At 42.3% G+C, this 19516-nt stretch overlaps 1 protein-coding gene across 4 annotated transcripts in view; it reads left to right on the top strand.

The window, feature by feature from the left end:
• The first annotated feature begins 318 nt into the window (after window positions 1–318).
• Window positions 319–19516, top strand: part of tasorb (transcription activation suppressor b) — a 40119-nt gene continuing 20921 nt past the window's right edge. For all 4 annotated transcript variants that reach the window (XM_084069607.1, XM_084069608.1, XM_084069606.1 and 1 more), the window contains exons 1-13: window positions 319–818; window positions 5017–5168; window positions 6817–6909; window positions 7778–7850; window positions 9995–10086; window positions 10225–10359; window positions 11282–11406; window positions 12283–12311; window positions 13036–13141; window positions 13817–13920; window positions 16738–16847; window positions 17871–17943; window positions 18943–19017. In XM_084069607.1, the coding sequence (XP_083925733.1) occupies window positions 434–818; window positions 5017–5168; window positions 6817–6909; window positions 7778–7850; window positions 9995–10086; window positions 10225–10359; window positions 11282–11406; window positions 12283–12311; window positions 13036–13141; window positions 13817–13920; window positions 16738–16847; window positions 17871–17943; window positions 18943–19017 (1552 nt within the window). In that variant the 5' untranslated portion in view covers window positions 319–433. The remainder of the gene's footprint in view (window positions 819–5016; window positions 5169–6816; window positions 6910–7777; window positions 7851–9994; window positions 10087–10224; window positions 10360–11281; window positions 11407–12282; window positions 12312–13035; window positions 13142–13816; window positions 13921–16737; window positions 16848–17870; window positions 17944–18942; window positions 19018–19516) is intronic.

The raw sequence follows: 19516 nt of genomic DNA, 5'->3' as shown, positions 1-19516 counted from the left end.
ATATAGAGGGGGTCCCTGCTTCATCTCTCTCTCAGCTAGGGGGTCCTTGGCCTGAAAACGTTGAAGACCCCTGTTTTATACATTTGAAAAGTTGTGAAATAAGTACTTCTTCCACCACTGTCCAAAAATAAATCACTGTTCACATTCACAACACATCATGATTGTTGACCCTGATCCATTTTCACAATAAAACATCAACACAGTACAAAACCACCACTAGGTGGCGCCTGTAAACACACACAGAGTGACGGCAGCGTTTTGCAGTGGTGTGGAAAAAAAAAAGCAGGACGTCTACGTCATTATTCACAATGGCGGAGGTTGGGTGAGGAGCTCAGAGTGTAGCAGTACGTTGAAAGCGGCGTCGGAATCTTTTTTAGCGAAACAACATTAGCTCCGTGAGGAAACAAGAGGGTGCCCCCTCCCCTTAAACAAAATGGCCCTGAACCCTAACAACGCGGAGGGGAAGAGCAGGGACCCAGAATGTACCGAGGCGTCGAGGGGCGACGACGGCGGCGAGAATCAGTCGTCAAGCGGCACCACCACCACCTCGGCGGCGGCGGCCAACAACCAAAATGGCGATCAGGCTGGATGTGAAGACAGTGGTAGTGGTGTGATGCCCGAGCAAGAAGCCCCTGATCGGCGGAAGAGCCACTGCCAGCAGGGCGGCCAGGCGGCGGAACGTGACGCCCGGGGCTCCAGCCAGCCCGGCTCGTCGCCCCTGCTGGCCGCCGGGCACAGGCAGCCAGGCAGCGGCGAGGATCTGCTGCTGGCCCGCAGGAGCTCCTTCCAGATCCCCAGGAAGACTAAAGGAGGGAAAGGTGCTTAGTTGCATTGGGGTTGCTGCTTGTTTGTTGTTGTTGTTGGTGCTACGCTTTCGTTTTAGCTTTATTCTGGACCCCAGGGGCTTACCAACAACCCCTCCTGGATTCCTTGATTTCATCTCCTGTTTGAGGGACTCCCTTGGTTGTCATTTTCCCTTGATTTCTCCTTGATTTGATATCAAAAACTCTTACTGTAGTAGGCCTACTTTTTAATGGATTTCAATGGATTTCAAATTGTACCCATCATGTTGCAAGCCTGGTAAAGGTATCAAACCCAATTCTCCAGAACACAGGAAATTACATCCACTCTTGTTGAAAAGTAAAAGAAAACCTCACAGTGTGGCTGTTGTTGGCAGGCCTGAAGGGAGACACAGTCCTGCCTTTCATAATGCTGCAGCGTGTAGCCTAGTTAGCTCCTCTTTTTTTTTAAGCTAGCCCCGGTGGTGTGTGTGTGTGGGTTTCTTATATATATACACGTTATTACTTATATTAGCTTGATAGGTAAACAACATAATCCTTTTTTGGACACTATTAGCTACCGCTGTGCGGTTTGGGGTTGTCTCTACATGGAGGAACGTGGGGTGTTTTGCAGCACATTGCTGCCTGATGTACACGGAGCTCCACCATGGAAGCTGTGTCTGTCCTGACACTGTGTGGCAGCGCCAGGCCAGACAGGCTAGAGGCACGTGAAGCAGCCAGGGCTGCTGACCCCAACAAGAGTCCTACTTCTCCTTAATTGTTATTCTAAAGCAGTGGTTTTCAACCTTTTTTTGCGTCAAGGACCCCCAAATTGACACATATTAGCCCAGGGACCCCCATTTGAAAAGATATGCCAGGGACTCAACCATTTTGATTACTTGGGGGTCCCAATCTACACTGTAGTATCATCATCAGTGTTAGTTTAACTCTTGAGAGTGTACAAATGGAACCAAATGGACCCGTGAGGTTCCATTTGGTTCCATTTGTACACTCTCAGAGTTACAGGACACACAAGGGTCAATTTGGTTACTAACTATTCATTTGTCTGGGGACCCCCTGGAACCCCCTGAAGGACCACTGGTTGAAAACCACTGTTTTAAAGGGATTGTTTACCCCGGATTCTAGTCAAATGTGATGATTTTCAAGAGCCACTACCTGGCCCAGAGTGGCTCTTGAAATGTGGGTGACCGTGTCCCCCCCCCTGGCCCCCCTGCCCACCTCGGCCCTTGGACCACCACAGTCAATTCTCTCAAGTTTTTATACACCACCACACCCATCTTGTACACAGCAAAAGATTGTAACCGTTTTTAAAAGGTTACAAATGGATACAATGAGGCTTTTTACTGTATTTGATCAGTTAAGGACCCTGAAAATGGATACAAAGAGGCTTTTTACTGTGTAGATCAGCCAAAGGACCCCGAAAGTGATATGTATTTGGCCCGTGGACCACCGTTTGAAAAGGTTTTGTGCCGGGGACCTCCATAAGAGAATATAGGTCAATACATTTTTTTCCCTCGTAAATAGCAGATCTACAACAAGCTCACAACACACATTGCAAGCTTGTAGATTGGTCATTTCTGAATAGCTGACAAATTAAACGGGGCTGAAGTGTTCCTCATTTTCGCTGTTCCTCAATGACCCCACCATGGTGTGGATGGCCTTTCAAAGCACCATGACCCTATTGAGTGAACCCCCGCCCGCACCCCTCCCCAAAACATTTGACAGTTGCCACACCCCGTGATGCAGATGTTATTTAGGCTATCTCTGTGCTCGCGTGTCCCTGGTAACAAACTACAAAATTTGTCCAAAGTTAAAAGATCTGTCCAATCTTTTGCAGTTCCCCTCCCAGCCGCCCATGGCACGCCGACATGGCACTTTATTCTATTTGGAGACAGTGGACTCCACTCGGATGAGCAGTAGTAGTAGTGGTTGTTAGCTGTGTTTGGGATTATATCACGCGATTTGTTTATATGCAAAGTTAAGGCAGATGTTAGCTGGACCAGGGGCCTGTGTTGAGCCATCATGTGAACTTTCTACCAGCAGATTGAGTATGTTGATGTGTTGTAGTATCTTACATGAAGCTTAATTTGGAAGATTCAAATACTAAGACCTGGCTTTGTGACATTCACCTTATTGATGAAAATAGCAGATCTACAAGCTCATAGCGCAGAGTGCCGCGCTATGAGCTTGTAGATCTGCTATTTTTGAATAATAGTGAACATTTGTTGCAAACCTTTTGAATAATATATGTTTTAACAAGATTTTTTTTTTGAAAGATATTTGCTTCCAGGGGTCCCTGAAACAAAATGAGATGGGGGCTCCGTGGCCAAATACATTATCATTTTGGGGGTCCTTGACATGAAAAAGTTTGAGAACCACTGACCTAGAGAGAGAGAGAGAGTGCTGCACGATTATGACTAGAGTGATAATCCCGGTCATTTTGCAGAATATTGCAATCATGGGTTAATGATGATGATTTTTGATAGAAAAAGATGATTTGATTATAATCTTAATACATTTGTTGGTCGTTGTGTTGATCTGCGTCATGTCTTTGGTCAAACAATATGTTAAGGGCCAGGCCTCTGTGATTTTATTGTCCGCGAGATAGCTTGTACAATGTCCATGTTTATGTTATCAAACCCGATGTAATGGTGAGGAGAGAGGAGACGAGGGCAAGGTGCAACAGCTAACCAAATAAGAATTCGAATTAATTACAAAATTTCACAATTACATAACTGAAACACAACATCACGATTTTGTTGTAGAGGCTGTATTATGTGGAGGTAGGACTAGGAGTAATGTCACTCCATCCGTTTGGGTTGAAATAAGTTTTCTATATCTAGGTTATCTGTGGGCAGCACATGGTGTTGTGTTTTTTTTTACTGTTTTTCTAATTAATACTAGTTAATCTGGCTAATATTGACAGTCCGTCCTTCCTTCCTGACGCACACGGTTTGGTAGATGCATGTTTGTGTATGTTGAAGTTGGAGAGAAAGTTGGTTTATTTGATCGGTACATCCCTACTTAGTTTAGCATTATATGTTTGACTGTGTCGGCATGGACACTTTTTTTCCCGAGGTATATATTTTTTGTGGACTAATATCTCTCTTCTTTCTCTCTCTTCCAGCTCTTGTCGAGCACACACACATGTTAATTCGTAGTAGTAATGCTGTTGTCCCACGACTTGATGCCACTGTATTTTTTTTTAAGGGAATTGACATCCTAAGTACTGCTGATTCCAGTTCTACTGCTAGTGGAAAGTAACACAAATGATAATGTTATCAAAAGTCTAGTCCTGCAACTATCGATTTGTCTTTTGACTTGATTAGTCTGATTAGCTACATAATCTACAAGATCTACAAGCTTTTAGATCACGCGGCACACACTCATTTGGCCTCAGAATTGTCATAGAAAGGAGATTTAACCACTTGGACCCTATATACCTTGTTCATCAAATAGCAAAAATAGCCGGTGTGCAAGCTCACACAACGCATCACTTCTTTGCAACTTGCAACACGTTTTGAGCATGTGTAAGTAACGACTATTTTCGCAGAATGTGTGCCATTTTCGTTGCAGAATGTTCACCTATCATGACGTGTCCAGCATCAGGATCCTTGAGAGATTGGTTCATGGGGTTAAGTACCCTCGGCTCGAAAATTTGTCTTAAGTCAGGAAGTTTGTCTCATCTAACCCGATAGCATCACACATGACAGTCTAAGCTCACTCACTGATAAAAACAGTGAAGCTATTATCAATATTATCGTAGCATAATTGAGTGATATAAATATGTAAAACATAAAGTATCCCCCGTTATCTTTCTGTGGGTTCAATGTCTCAAACATTACAAAGCACCGAGACTGCTGCTAAATTAATTCAAAGATTTGATGGGCGATGGCTGCAGCTCTTGGCACTGACTCTGTGCTCGGTACGTACGCATGCACCGCACTCTCTCTCTCTCTACGTTGTCCTCAGACTCCGCTTATGTTCTATGCCAGCTGGTCTCAAAGTGGGGTCCAGGTGCACTCAAAATGGACCCTCACAGGTCGGTAGCTCTTGATAGTGTACAAACGGAACCATGGTTCCACGTGTACACTCTCAAAGTTACGCGGGGGGCCTTGAAATTAAAACGGTTGATAACCAATGTTCTATGCTAATCCTGTGTCTCCCCTCTTCTCTCTCTCTGTGTGTGTGTGTGTGTGTGTGTGTGTGTGTGCAGGTACAGGTATGTACGACTTCCTCCCCCCTGACAGCCGGGGGTTTGAAGACCTCAAGAAGATCCTCTCCTCCTTCTACTTGGACCAGTCTTCACGGGGATCGTTCTCGTATTGTAAAGCCAGGCTCATTCACAACGAGCTGCTGGAGAAAGAGGTTGGTTCATCCATCCTACAGTATATGTCCACGACGTGATCCAAAAATGTGCTGGCTTTTCTACCGCAGCTTTTTTTCCCTTGGCGCCAGTATAACTAAACGACAAGTTATTTTATGCTTGGTTGTGCTCAGGTGTTGCGCTCTGAAAATAGCTGATCTACAAGCTCACAACGCGTTGTGAGCTTGTGAGCATGCAACCAAGTGTAAAATCAGCCATTACGACAACATCAAGGCACCGCCAAAATACATTTTGGTCGACTAAATCAACTGTAGATTTAGTCGACTAAAGTTTAGTCGTGACTAAACTATGACTAAAACTAAATGGAATTTGATTCAAAAGACTATGACTAAAACTAAAACTAAATTTGCTGTCAAAATCAACACTGTTTGGAGCCACTGCTCTGATCTGAATGCTCACAATGTGTCGCGGCCTTGCATTGTGAGCTGCAAGACCTTGCTATTGTCAGTGTTGTTGGGTGTGAGAGATTCACCCCCCCCCCCCCCCCACCAAAAAAAGACACATATCCACAAGTTTCCTAGGGGTTGTGTGCATCACTTCCTGTCGATTTGATCAGGTATCAGCATATCGAATCAACGGGAAGCGATGCCCACAACGCCCTAGGAAACGTGTGGATATGAGCAACTATTGGATGCAGTTCTTGTATCTACAAGAAAATGAAAGTGAAAGTCCGTAAGGCATTGTGAAACATACCCAGGCTATTGTTCTTCACATTGCTCATCAGTCATCACATTGCTCTTACGGAACAGTTTTGTTCATAAAGGTGATACATTTATAGAGAGAGCTATGGCCATTTAGCCAAAGGTGGCGACAATCCCAGACAACATGGGAGCATAAGTAAGAGCGGATACAGTCCTCATCACGCACTTGTGGTGGCTAGTGTTGATTTTGACAGCAAATTTTGATTCAGTTTTAGTCAAAGTCTTTTGAATCAAATTCCATTTAGTTTAGTCATATTTTAGTCATCTGAAATGCTTTACTTTTTGTCTAGTTTGACTAAATATCATAAGATTATAGTCGACTAAATCTAGAGTTGATTTAGTCGACTAAAATGTATTTTGGCGGTGCCTTGATGGCGTCGTAATGGCTGCTTTTACACTTGGTTGCATGCTGAAAATAGCCGATCTACAAGCTCACAACGCGTTGCAGCGCGACACGTTGTGAGCTTGTAGATCTGCTATTTTCAGAGCGCAACACCCGAGCGCAACCAAACATAAAATGACTTGTCTTTTAGTTCTACTGGATCTGTCCTCCACTAGACCCTCACTAACATTTTAGTCTAGTTTTTATTTGTGGACGAAATTGTCAGTATATTTAGTCTTAGTTTTAATCATCATAGCTTAGTTTTTATTTATTTTTTATGTAGTTTTCGTCAGTGAAAAAAGGTAGTCGACGAACATTTTTCGTCATAGCTTTAGTCGACGAAATCAACACTGGTGGTGGCTGTCCAATTGAAAATGTTGATTCTGGCCCTAATGGTCATTGGAGCCAATTATAACGTTGTTATTGTGCTTGTCTGCTATTGTGTATGTGATGCGCAAGATGCCTGTATTTACAACCTCTACTTGTGTTTTGTGAGGTACCTACAGACCACAGACTGACGGCTATGTTTTTTTCCATTTTTTCCAGTTCATAGAGAAGCGCAGAGCCATGAAACAGGAAGGACGAACTGAAGCAGAATTGGCCGAGTCTTACTGCTTCCTTTTCCCCGACAAAGCCAGGGTAGGTCTGCCTGCCGAGCCTGCCTCACACACACCAGAGAGACCGTGACTAAATGAAGTGGTCAGTGGTTCTCAAACTGAATGATGTGGTCAGTGGTTCTCAAATCTTTTAAATTCGAGGACCCATCATAACTTTGAGAGTGTATAAATGGATGCGTTTGTACACTCTCCGAGTTACAGACCTGTAAGGGTCCATTTGGAACCTGCTCAAGGAACCCTGAGGTTCCCTGGACACCACTTTGAGAACAAATATAAAACTTTTGAGAAATTTCTTTGAGGTGAGAAATAGAAAATGCAGTAACAGAATATTGATTCATATTTGATCACCTACCGGTGTTTTCCGAGCTGACCATGTTGCACTCGATGCACCTGGTATAAATTCAGGGATTCATTAATCAACATAAATCAAATTGTTTTGTTGTTACGTTTGAGTCAATGTATTAATTTCCGTGTAATAAGCGGGATAATCAACAGGGAGCCGATCATTATTGAGAAATAAACCCCTTCAAGGTGATAAAGATCACCTCTGCTTTTTGTCAGGGTTTAGATTTATCTCTCAACAATGACCCGCTCCCCATTGATTATCCCTTGCATAACGATGTCGTAAAAAAAAGTCACATAACGCAAAACTAGCAGATCAACAAGCTCAAAACACGTTGCTTCGCGCCGCATTTCGAGCTTGTAGATCTGCTATTTTTGATGCTTTTGGGTGACGCTTGTAGTAGGATCAAGTAGGACATTAATTTACGAAAAAAACATAAAAAAAAACAACGTAAAATATGGAGATAATAGGTTTTTGCCTGACAACAGTGATATGCCTTTCATGTGATCGTTAACACCAGCTTGTATGTGCTCTTCTGTCTGTCCAGCTCCAGTGGGTCTGTGAGAAGGGTCTGAGCGTGGGACACTCGAGGAACAATATACTAGGAAACCCAGCATCGGGTGAGTGCATCCTCTGCATGCGCAGCCGTTGCATTCGTTTGTTACACAAATATTGCTCTTTTTAAAAATGTGTTATTACTATGCTAATGGTGCGTTCACACGGGCAGATTAAAAGATACATGCTACCATTCATTTTCAATGGAAACCAGCGACATGAAGATACAAAGATGCATCCGACGTTTGTAGTTGTAGCTCTATAGCGACAAAGATACAAAGATACAAATTCAAGTTGAGCTGGGTTCAACTTCCAGATACAAAGCTACAACTGTAGCTGCGATGTCCGCACGTTTGATGACGTCAGCGACCGCGTTGAGTAACACAGTTACAAAGATGCGGTGTATTTTTGTGTCTTTGTATTCTTTTAATCTGCCCGTGTGAATGCACCATTAAAGCTCAGTCTCTGAATGTCAGTGGAATCACAGCAAGTTTGTCTCAAGGCACTTCACAAATAGAGCGGCCACCTGCCTTGACCGTGTCGGGGTGGAGGGTGGGAGTAGAGAGAGGAAAGAGACAGCAAGAGAGATACAAGCAACAACAACAATAGCAACGCCTATAATGATAACAATAATAGCACGTATAATAATAGTATAACATAATAGTAGTCCTCAGCCATGTTCCAGTCCTCAAGTACGATCTATGGAGCTCATAGTCAATCAAGGGCATCTCTGCCCTTAAAGAATTCGTTCACCAAAAAAAAATATTACACACGCCATGAACCCTTGAATTCCTGGAGATAGTCTTTGTTTTTGTTGCATTCCTAAGCCAATAATTTGATAACTGAGTCATTGGACTCTTTGAGGTCATCAAATTATTGGCTTAGGAATGCAACAAAAACAAAGACAATCTCCAGGAATTCAAGGCTTCATGGCGTGTGTAATTGATAGGAAATACTGGGTGAACTACTTGGGGGGAATTCTTTAATCCAACACCGATTGTCTGCGAGTGTAATTTAAGATTCAATCCTGAACTGCTGCCTTGTACTGACTACTGTATATAATATCCATTCATAATAATTTCTATATACGTCTTATAGCCTATCGATAGTACCTCTCCCATGTTTCATTCTTAGTGCTGTCACCGCTATGATACCTTAATTTCCCCTCCGTGGATCAATAAAGATTTATATCATATTATCTTGTCTTATTTCGTCCTCTGGCAGGCGTCTTTGCATTTTGACCTGATAAGGTTACAGTGCAGGATACCTAATACACAACTTAGCGACAGCTGAGAATGGCCTATAAACCCAGTCCCGCTGTGCTCTCATATGATTGGCGTTGTATCAGCGCATGCACGAGGAATTGGGGCTCTGGCTAGAAGTGTTCTTCAGACTGACAACAAACATAATCACAGTAACTGCATTTAGAGTATATAGATTTTTTCCCGTAACCCATTTAGACCTGAGGCCAATTCTAAAAATACCTTCTAAATCCTGACCTAAGTTTTCTGAAAAATGTGTTAATCCATTCAATCCGTTAACGCAGCTGTGTCATTTTAGATTTATTTGGCTATTCAAAAATAGCAGATCTACAAGCTCATAGCGCGGCACTGAGTGCTGCCTATGAACATTTTTGCAAATCTTTGAATATTTATTTTGTAACTCAAATCTTTGCTTCTGGGGGTATGTTGCTATATCAGTGGTGCTCCAACTTTTCCACGTCAAGGACCCCCAAAATTATTTGTATTTGGCCGCGGACCCCCATCTCAAAATATGTTGTTCCAGGGACCCCCAGAAGCACAGATCGGAGTTAGAAATGTTCGCTTTAAAACAAATGTATATATTCTAAGCTCATAGGACGGTACTGTTTGCCGTGTTACAAGCTATGAGCATGTAGATCTGCAAATCTGCTAATTTTTTTATTTGAATGCTTAAAAGTTACAGTTTTGGACATATGATGACTATATAGCAACATGATTAAAAGAAAAGAATAAGAAAACTTAGGTCAGATTTCGAAGCAGTTTTTATAATCAGCCTCAGGTAATGGTTTAAACCACATTACCTCTGGTGTTCCTATTTTGGACAAAATAATAAAAACAAAAATGTGATGTAACGTTTTTCTTTCCTTACCCTGCCAAATCCACTATTCATCACAAGGTGAAGTATAGGACATAAATGGCTAATGCAGAATCTTTTCTTGTCATCGTAGGTGTGTATCTCTCCAAATTCTCCGATTTGCTGCAAATAAATCCTTTCGAAGTGGGTTCCGTTGGCGACATGATCATATTTAAGGTTATGAGGGTAAGGAACACCATTCATACAGGATCTAGTGTAAATGATCATATTACTAGTTAACATGCATAATAATACTTGACACTGCTGTTGGTTTTACGGATGTCAAACCAATGATCGGTTATTCCCCCCCCCCCCCCCCCCCAGGGCCGAATAAAGCACATATACGACAGCATGCCTAAGAACGCCGTGGAGCCGACGCAGAAGTTCGACTGTCACGTGTCCAAAAGTGCCAACAGGGTTTCATCTTTGCTGTCATACAGAGCGTTTGAGCTCACACAGGTGAGACATGGGTTCCGTCTGATTCTAGCTTAAAATGAGATCTATCACATTGGCTGTGTGTGTGTGTTTTGAGTACACGTGCATGGGCTTGTCTTTTCAAAAGAAAAGTTGGGAATATAAAAAGCTAGTAATGAACAGTAAAATCCTCTGTGTAAAAGTCGCTGTAAGTGATATCTCTTGTTAAACGTATGTGTTAAATAGCTCAATATTCAGATGGTGATCATTGTTATAGAGCATTGGTTCTCAAAGTGGGGTCCGGGGACCCCCAGGGGTACTTAAGGGAGTTCCAGGGGGTCCCCAGCTAAATGATAGGTTAGGCACCAAATGGACCCTTATGGATCTGTAACTCTGAGAGTGTACAAATGGAACCAAATGGACCCTGACGGGTCCATTTGGTTCCATTTGTACACTCTCAGAGTTAAATTGACATAGATTTTACAATATAAATTACGGCCCAAGTGATAGAAATGCCATTAAATGGGGGTCTGTAGCCCTAATGCATCTCAAACTGGGGGTCCTCTTGAAATTAAAATGGTTGAAATCACTGCTAGAGAGCTGTAAAAATCTTCTCCTATGGGGGTCCCTGACTTATCTTTTCAAATGGGGGTCCGCGGGATAATAAGTGTCTATTTGGGGGTCCTTGGCACAAAAAAGTTTGAGAACCACTGTTATAGAGTATTTGTTCGGTGACCGGTCTCCCATCTCTCAAGCGCTTTTGTAAACAGAAAACACATTTTCCGGGTTGTGTTACCAACGTAATCCTACCAAAAGAATCACTTACAGCACCATTAATTGATCCATTTGTTTATCCATTCATAACTGACAGTATATACTATAGTGTTAAATTATCACTGAGGATATATAACAGTGTGACTATTGAGCAGTATTTGTTATGCTATAACCTTTTGTTGTTGTCTTACAGCAATACTTTTTCGAGTTTGCATTTGAGGAGATCAAAGCACGGCCCCGGCACGTGTGTCCGTACGCTGTGGTCTCCTTTCAGTACAAAGGCAAAGATGCTGCGTCGGCTCCCTTGACGACACACAGGTACACTTTTCTTTTTAAAGTAAATATGCAGGCAACCAGCATGCATTTCAGATGCAAAATCTAAATGAAACCCTACGCCGATTTTGTAGTTTGTTTGCCTGTACAGGCTACAAACTACAGAACGGTAAAAATATGGCAGGCTTACCTTAGTAGAGCTATTGAGAGAGAGTTACGGCAGTCCCATTGACTGAGAATATTCATAATAATATTAAATCTTCAAGCATTTATTGCCAAAACCAACGTCACAGTTGACTTGGGATTTTATAGAGATAGTTTTACACACTACTGGATAGTTCCAAACCCTACTGTATAGTTTGAACTCTACTGTATAGTTCCAAACACTCACTGTATAGTTTGAACTCTACTGTATAGTTCCAAACACCACTGTATAGTTTGAACTCTACTGTATAGTTCCAAACACCACTGTATAGTTTGAACTCTACTGTATAGTTCCAAACACCACTGTATAGTTTGAACTCTACTGTATAGTTTCAAACACCACTGTATTGTTCCAAACACTTGATTCCTCGTAATGGGTGTTAATGAAGCATGTGTGATACATGAATGTGATCGTGTCATGGGTAGATCAAAGAGTGTGGTAACTCTCTTTCAGTGGGTCATGCAGTGATGTAAGCTACACGACAGCAGCTACTTAATTAATCATGGGTGTGTTAGATTTCGGTGTGCCCAATGTGCAAGCATTGGCAGTTGTCAAAAGTGCTGTGAATGATTGCACATTGGCACAACTAAATCTAATGATTTTTGCAATTTTACAAACAACACAATTGGCCTAGGGTTTCATTCCATGTTAACAAAATGCAAACAATCTCTTTGTTCACTGGGTGAATATAACATGGTTCTTCCTTCCATCAACAGGTTCAACATCGTTCCTCAAGCAAACAGAGGTACATATTTTTCAACCTCCTGTACATGCTTAGTTTCTTGAACTGACAATACACGGTAAAACTAGGACATTCTTTGGCTCCCGGTATCCACATAGACATGGGGACGCCCCAATGTGGATCTTTGCCTATGACCTCAGTCATCGATGATGACTGACCCGCTGAATACATGTGCAGAAGCATCTTTCATAAACCCTAATGGTGCGTTCACACGGGCAGATTAAAAGATACAAAAATACACCTCATCTTTGTCGCTGTTTTGCTTTGTATCTGTGTTGCTCAACGTGGTCGCTGACGTCATCAAACGTGTGGACATCGGAGATACAGTTGTATCTTTGTAGCTTTGTATCTGGAAGTTGAACCCAGCTCAACTTGTATTTGTATCTTTGTCGCTATAGAGCTACAGCTACAAACGTCGGATGTATCTTTAATCTTTGTATCTTCATGTTGCTGGTTTCCATTGAAAAGGAATGGTACCATGTATCTTTTAATCTGCCCGTTTGAACGCACCATAAAGGTCTCGGATATTTCATAAAAGCATAGATTAAAGCATCAATGTGCGATTTCTTCTACTGGTTGGCTGTACGTAGAACAGCAGGAAGATGGGGTTTAGAATGATAGCTATTTCATAAATCACAGATCAGGACTGACACAATGTCATGAGATGTTATTTTTGCATTATTCCATGCGTAATATGTGACCTGTGTGATGCTGTGATGTCCTTCAGGAAAGTGCTGCTACACAGTGTGGAGTGGTCCACTGATGAACAAGGGCCAGGAAATGTTCCAGGTCTGCGTACGCTCTTCCACCCGCCCCTACCTGCCTTTCAAACTGTGAGTTTAACTAAAAGCCCTGTTTATACTTAGCCGTGAAAAATGTGCCCATCGGCTATTGTTGGCACGTGGCATCATTGTGTGATTTGCATATACTGTAGTGTAGATCCTTACACACGGAAGCCTTGTTTTCTATGATTAATTTTACCCCAATAAAAATAATATATATACGTTTTTAAACAATAAAGGGCTGCACATTTTGTTTTCAGAACGAGGTTGATTTCTTTTACCGCAAATAAAAGCATCAACCTGTATGAATGAGGCATCAGCAGGGCGTCACGGCCATTCACTGTGCATACGATGCGACACCCTCACGCTCACAGATCCGTGATTTCATACCCCCCACTTTTTGAAAAAATAAATATATTTTTTGATAGTAACCTAACCCTAAAACCGAAATAAAGTAACCAAAACACGAAAAACTTTTGAAAATACAGAATTTGTTTACATTTGACAGTTACAAATGTTTTTCACGTTTTTTTCAAAAATAGCAGATCTACAAGCTCATAACGCGGCACTCTGTGCTATGAGCTTGTATATCTGCTATTTTTGAATAGCCAAAGTGTAAAATAAGGGGTATAGTCCACCGAAAGTCCATCCCCCCCTCCTTCTGAGAGCCTGTGACGTCCCTGGGCATCAGCCACATGAATAATCATTTGATATGAAATATTTCAGGCCCGAGAGGCTGGACCTAAGTCGGGGAATGCAACTGGACCAGGCGAAGAGGAAGATTCCTGCCGTGCTGTTCAGCTGGGATACATACAGCATCACACGGGAAGGTCAGTGGAGCGTAACATGCATGCACCTCGTTCACATCTTCAATTTACATGGCATGTAAACCATTTACAAAGTGGGTGCCGTGGCACCCTTATTTGACTTTGTACTACTGACCTGAGTTGCACTGTGAGCGGCAGTGCCTCAGGGGTAGAGTGGCCGGGTAGAGCAGTGGTTCTCAAACTTTTTCATGTCAAGGACCCCCAAATTGACACTTATTAGCCCGCGGACCCCCATTTCAAAAGATATGCCAGGGACCCCCATAAGAGAAGATATTTTACGACTCTAGCAGTGATTCTCAACCATTTTAATTTCAAGGACCCCCAGTTTGACATGCATTAGGGCTACAGACCCCCATTTAATGGCATTTCTATCACTTGGACCGCAATTCATATTGTACAATCTATGTTAATTTAACTCTGAGAGTGTACAAATGGAACCAAATGGACCCGTTAGGGTCCATTTGGTTCCATTTGTACACTCTCAGAGTTACAGACCCATTAGGGTCCATTTTGGTGCCTAATCTATCATTTAGCTGGGTACCCCCTGGAGCTCCCTCAAGTACCCCTGGGGGTCCCCGTACCCCACTTTGAGAACCAATGGGATAGAGTGAACTGGAAACCGCAAGGTTCCCAGTTCGATCCCGGGCTCCCCCAGAGTTAGTGTCGAAGTGTCCTTGAGCAACACATTGAACCCCTAATTGCTCCCGATGAGCAGGTTGGTGCCTTGCATGGTTTCCTCCACCATCGGTGTGTGAATGTGTGTGTGAATGGGTTAATGTAATGCACAATCTATGTAAAGCGTGTTGGATAAAAGCGCTATATAAATGCACCATTTACCACTGTACTTGGTGCGTTTCTTTTTCAGTCCACACCAAATCTCTTCGCCAAAAAAATAGCAGATCTACAAGCTCACAACGCGCCACGTTGTGAGCTTGTAGATCGGCTATTTTGGGCTAATGCTTCCCCTCAGAATGGGGATGCTGGGGTTAAACGTCAAGTAGAAAGTTATTTTCAAATAGACATTCTCTCAAGTTGTCCTCGTGACTTAGGCTACTGTGTCTTTAGGGGGAAAGATTTACGTATTTATTGTAATATGACATACATGTAAGGTGCTATGAAGTAACAATGTAATTCAGGGGTGCCGTGGATGAAAAAGTTGTTTACAGGCGGTGCCCTGCGCCAAACATGTTTGAGAACCAGTGATGTAAACACACTGTGTAGTGAGGAGAGATCAACATGCATGCCTCTCAGAAGTGTCTGTGTTGCTGGGAGTAATCCCCCTTCATCAAAACTGCATTCTCCCGTGCACACTTGTCTGCTTCATTGATCAACGTTTCGGTCAAACGAAGATTATATTTGTAACGCACTTTATGTTTCACAGAAATTTCAAAGTGCTACATGGCATAAAAGTCAAGACAATAGATACACATTTAAAAACAATGAAATTAATTGAAATAAGATCAATGTTAACCAGGGACGTCACAGGCTCTCAGAAGGTGGGGGGGATGGACTTTTACTATACCCCTTATTTTACACTTTGGCTATTCAAAAATAGCAGATGTGCAAGCTCATAGCGCGGCACTCGGTGCCGCACTATGAGCTTGTATATCTGCTATTTTTGAAAAATCGTGAAAAACATTTGTAACTGTCAAATGTAAACAAAGTTTGTATTTTCAAAATTTTGCGTTTTTTGGGCGGATTTTGTTAGTTTTTTTTTCTCGTGTTTTGGTTACTTTATTTCGGTTTTAGGATTAGGTTATTTAATTCTTATTTTCGCCTGATTTTACCGATTTATTATCAAAAAAAATATTTTATTTTTTCAAAAAGTGGGGGGTATGAAATCACGGATCTGTGAGAGTGAGGGTGTCGCGTCGTATGCACAGTGAATGGCCGTGACGCCCCTGATGTTAACAGACCCCCACTTCTCCTCACAAGCAAACGTATACAACAGTTTAGTTGCGCTTGAATAAAAGCCATGTTAACAACAAGCTTGTTAACAGTCTTGAAGGAACTGTGCTTGTTGGCAGAGCGGAATAATAACAAAATCATATTAGCTGTTGTCTCCCATTACTTTGATAAATAAATAGATTCATGTAGGAACGGTTGTATAAAAGCAATGACACACTAGAGGCTGCGTGGCGTACTGTAAATAAGCACAGCTGTGATTAAAGTTTAATCAATGCTTAAATCACAACTGTGCTGATAAACAACAGAGTGGGACTCCTTCTCATAGGATACTGCTTACATAAAGACATCAGTGGCGTGAAAATCATAATTTGTAGAATATCTACTAGTTGATAACCTGCGTTCCAATGTCTGAATGAACACATTAACTGCCATTGACGGACATCTCCGTCATTTAAAATCCACCCGTTCAGCGCCATTAACGGATATGTCCGTCATTAAAAAAATAATTAATGTATTTTTTGTATTGTTTTTATTGTTGATTTTATTGATTTATTGCTCCATTCACTTCCTGGTTAACTTATTACTTTAAAATCCTGTATCTCGGCTCCTGTGTTTTACTATGTATTTTTGGCCAAACATGCTATTTTCAACTGGGTAAAACAAGAGAACTGGAGGTCACAGAAGCACAGTGAAACCCTCCGTGATTAGCAACCATCAGGGGGATCGATCATACTGGAGATAAATATTCAGTGGTTCTTGAAAAATTACTCAGAATGCTTAAAAATGCTGGCAGAAGCTACCTGCCAATAGCAGAAAGCCCCTGGCAGTGAATGTGTCAAAAATGTGTGCCACCACAACAACGTTTGTAATGTTCTCTCTCTCTCTCTCTCTCTCTCCCTCATCCACCCGCAGTGATGAAGTGTGGCATGTTCTGCAGCCTGTTTGAGGTGGTGGATGGGAAGGGCAAGCCCACCAATGGCAGCTTGGCAGGACTGGTGCACAAACTGGAGAGGGACAGGATGGTGAGATATACCAATGATCAATCACTGATTCATGAAACGGCCGACGAACATCGGCCACTCTGGCGTAATGTCAATTTTATAATTGTGATTCCTTTGCTTGCCTTGTTGTTGTTGAAATGTGCTGTACAACTAAACTTGCCTCTCATTTACTCCACTGTGGTAGTCAGTCAACGTATTGGCCCATATTGGCCAATAGGCTCTATGCACAGCATCCCATATTGGTAATGAATTGGGCCCCTGCCTTACTTCCTTTACAGGTGTTACCAATAATACTAATTAAGGCTCTGTTCCATTTAGTGTGGCATAGTGGTTGTCTTATTTTCAAGGACCCCATTACGGGTCCATTTGGTTCCATTTGTACACTCTCAGAGTTATGGGGGTCACACCCACACACCCACCATAAGGGGCCATTTGGGAACCAAAATGGAGTGTTTCTAGTGAGCCAACATGCACAATATCAGCACCCTGACCAGAATGGAACAGAGCCTTCATTAGTATCATTGGTAACACCTGTGAAGGAAGTAAGAAGAGGCCCAATTTATTTCCAATATGGCTGCTATGCATAGAGCCTATATTGATGTTTGGCTGATCAATCGGTGCTTTCTTTCCTTACTCACAGTCAGATAAGCTCTCAGGTCCGACCGCGACGGTATAGTCCATGACGCTAACGTCATGAACTATACCGTCAATGCAATGAAGTCCATGAGCGCTTGTCACTATTTCGAGTTCACATGAACCACGTGACGGGTGCTGTTTCCTGCCCCCCCTGAGGTGACGCAACTCTCTAAATACAAGGCTGTGGTTACATACAAGACATCAAAGTTAAAACACAAAAAAAGCATCAAATACAGAAAACACAAATCCAAACAGGGAAGACAAATAGCTGAGGTTAAAATGTGTGGAGCACATGAAAAGATGTCCAACCGTTTCTCCAAGGTAGGAGGAGGTAAGAGCGGTGCGGTGTCAGTGGTGTGGGTGTTTTTATGTGACCGTACGGTGTGTCTTCTTCTTCTTCCTACTCAGGTGCTGGTGCAGCCCTTATTCGACAAAGGCTTTCTCTTCCTCCTGACTTCGACTCAGATGGTCAATCCCAACGGTGCGTTAAAAAAAACCTTATCTTATGCTTCTTATTTATTTTTATTTTGTGTTTTGCGTTAACCTGTTCAGTCCGGGAAAGCATCTGTGTGATTTTAGCTATCTAACATCTCTCTTGGGTGGAAACCTCATATGTGCAAAATTGTTACTTTTCAGAATTAAAATTCAAAAGTAGCAGATCCACAAGCTCAAAACGCGTCGCTTCGCGCCGCTTTTCGAGCTTGTGGATCTGCTCATTTTGATACTTTTGTGTGACACTGTAGTATGATCAAGTATAGCCCTAGAATGTGATCTTTCATACATTTCATTTATTTCAAATACACAGCCATAGATCAGTTGCATCCACTTACTGTCCTCTAGTGTCATATCCATTTGAAAGTTCTGCCAGAAAACGCATGTTTAGTCAAATATCTCCACTTTTCCACGAGCTGCACACGGGCGACTTTCTGTCTGGGCAAGGGGCCTGAATGAGTGCAGGACTGAATATATCTAAACTTCCTTTGGGAAGCACAAACGAATGGGGTACACAATTGACAGGTGCGTTGTGATTGGTGCGGGGTAATGAATCACACCACCTGCCAATTGTGTACCCCATTCGTTTGTGCTTCCCAAAGGAAGTTTAGATATATTCAGACACTCCAAGTCTTAGGAATTAATTATTGGGTGAGTGCACACAGAGCTTAGAGCAGTTTAACGCCGCGCAGATAAGTGGATACAACCGATCTATGGCTGTGTATTTGAAATACATGAAATGTATGAAAGATCACAGACATTCTAGGGCTAGATCAAGTAGGGCATTAATTAACGAAAAAGCTCAAACGGTTAGAGAGGTTTCTGACCAACAGCAATAGCAACCTACGTTTTTCAGAAAATAAAATTTAAAAGGCATTTGTAGAATCGGCCTCAGGTCTTAATGGGTTAAATAAACGCTTGTGTGATGATGTACTTGTCGGTGAACGTCAAGCCCTGAGAGAAGTCTGCTCGTGTGTTTGATTCCCAGAGCGATGGGGGCGGGTGGAGAAGAGTCTACAGGCGTTGTTCATCTTTCAGGAGGCCAGGACGGTTGCCAAGTATCGTGAGTATTATTCCATAATATCCAGAAAGTATACATCCTTTAACCCTGTATCATCCGGACTTGCACCCGTTGCTTCGATCCGTACCAAACCTGTCACACTGTTCAGGGGTCTGCCATGAGAATATAGTGCCACCAGGGGGCAGCAGTGTCACAGCAGTGTGTAACACTTCAGATGGCCATGACTTGCTCTGATCAGGGCAATGTAAGACTAGATTTAAAGGCCTGACATTTTTTTATAATGTGGAAATGAACAATATACCAGCTCAAAGCGTTTTGTATTTTTTGCTATTTCTGCTATTTTTTAAAAAATTAAGTACCGTATTTTCCGCAGTATAAGTATATTATAATCCGATGCGCCTTATATATGTATCAATATTGGTTCCCTTGGTTTCCGCACTATAAGGCGCGCTGTCAGTGCGCCTTATAGTGCGGATGCGCCTTATAATGCGGTGCGCCTTATGTATGAAAATAATACATTTATTGAAGGTGCGCCTTATAC

This window comes from Gymnoscopelus microlampas (genome assembly GCF_963454915.1).
Source record: "Gymnoscopelus microlampas genome assembly, chromosome: 10".
In the NCBI taxonomy this organism is placed as follows: domain Eukaryota; kingdom Metazoa; phylum Chordata; class Actinopteri; order Myctophiformes; family Myctophidae; genus Gymnoscopelus; species Gymnoscopelus microlampas.
Note: the sequence above shows the minus strand (reverse complement) of the source record. Positions and strands in the feature narration are given on the sequence as shown.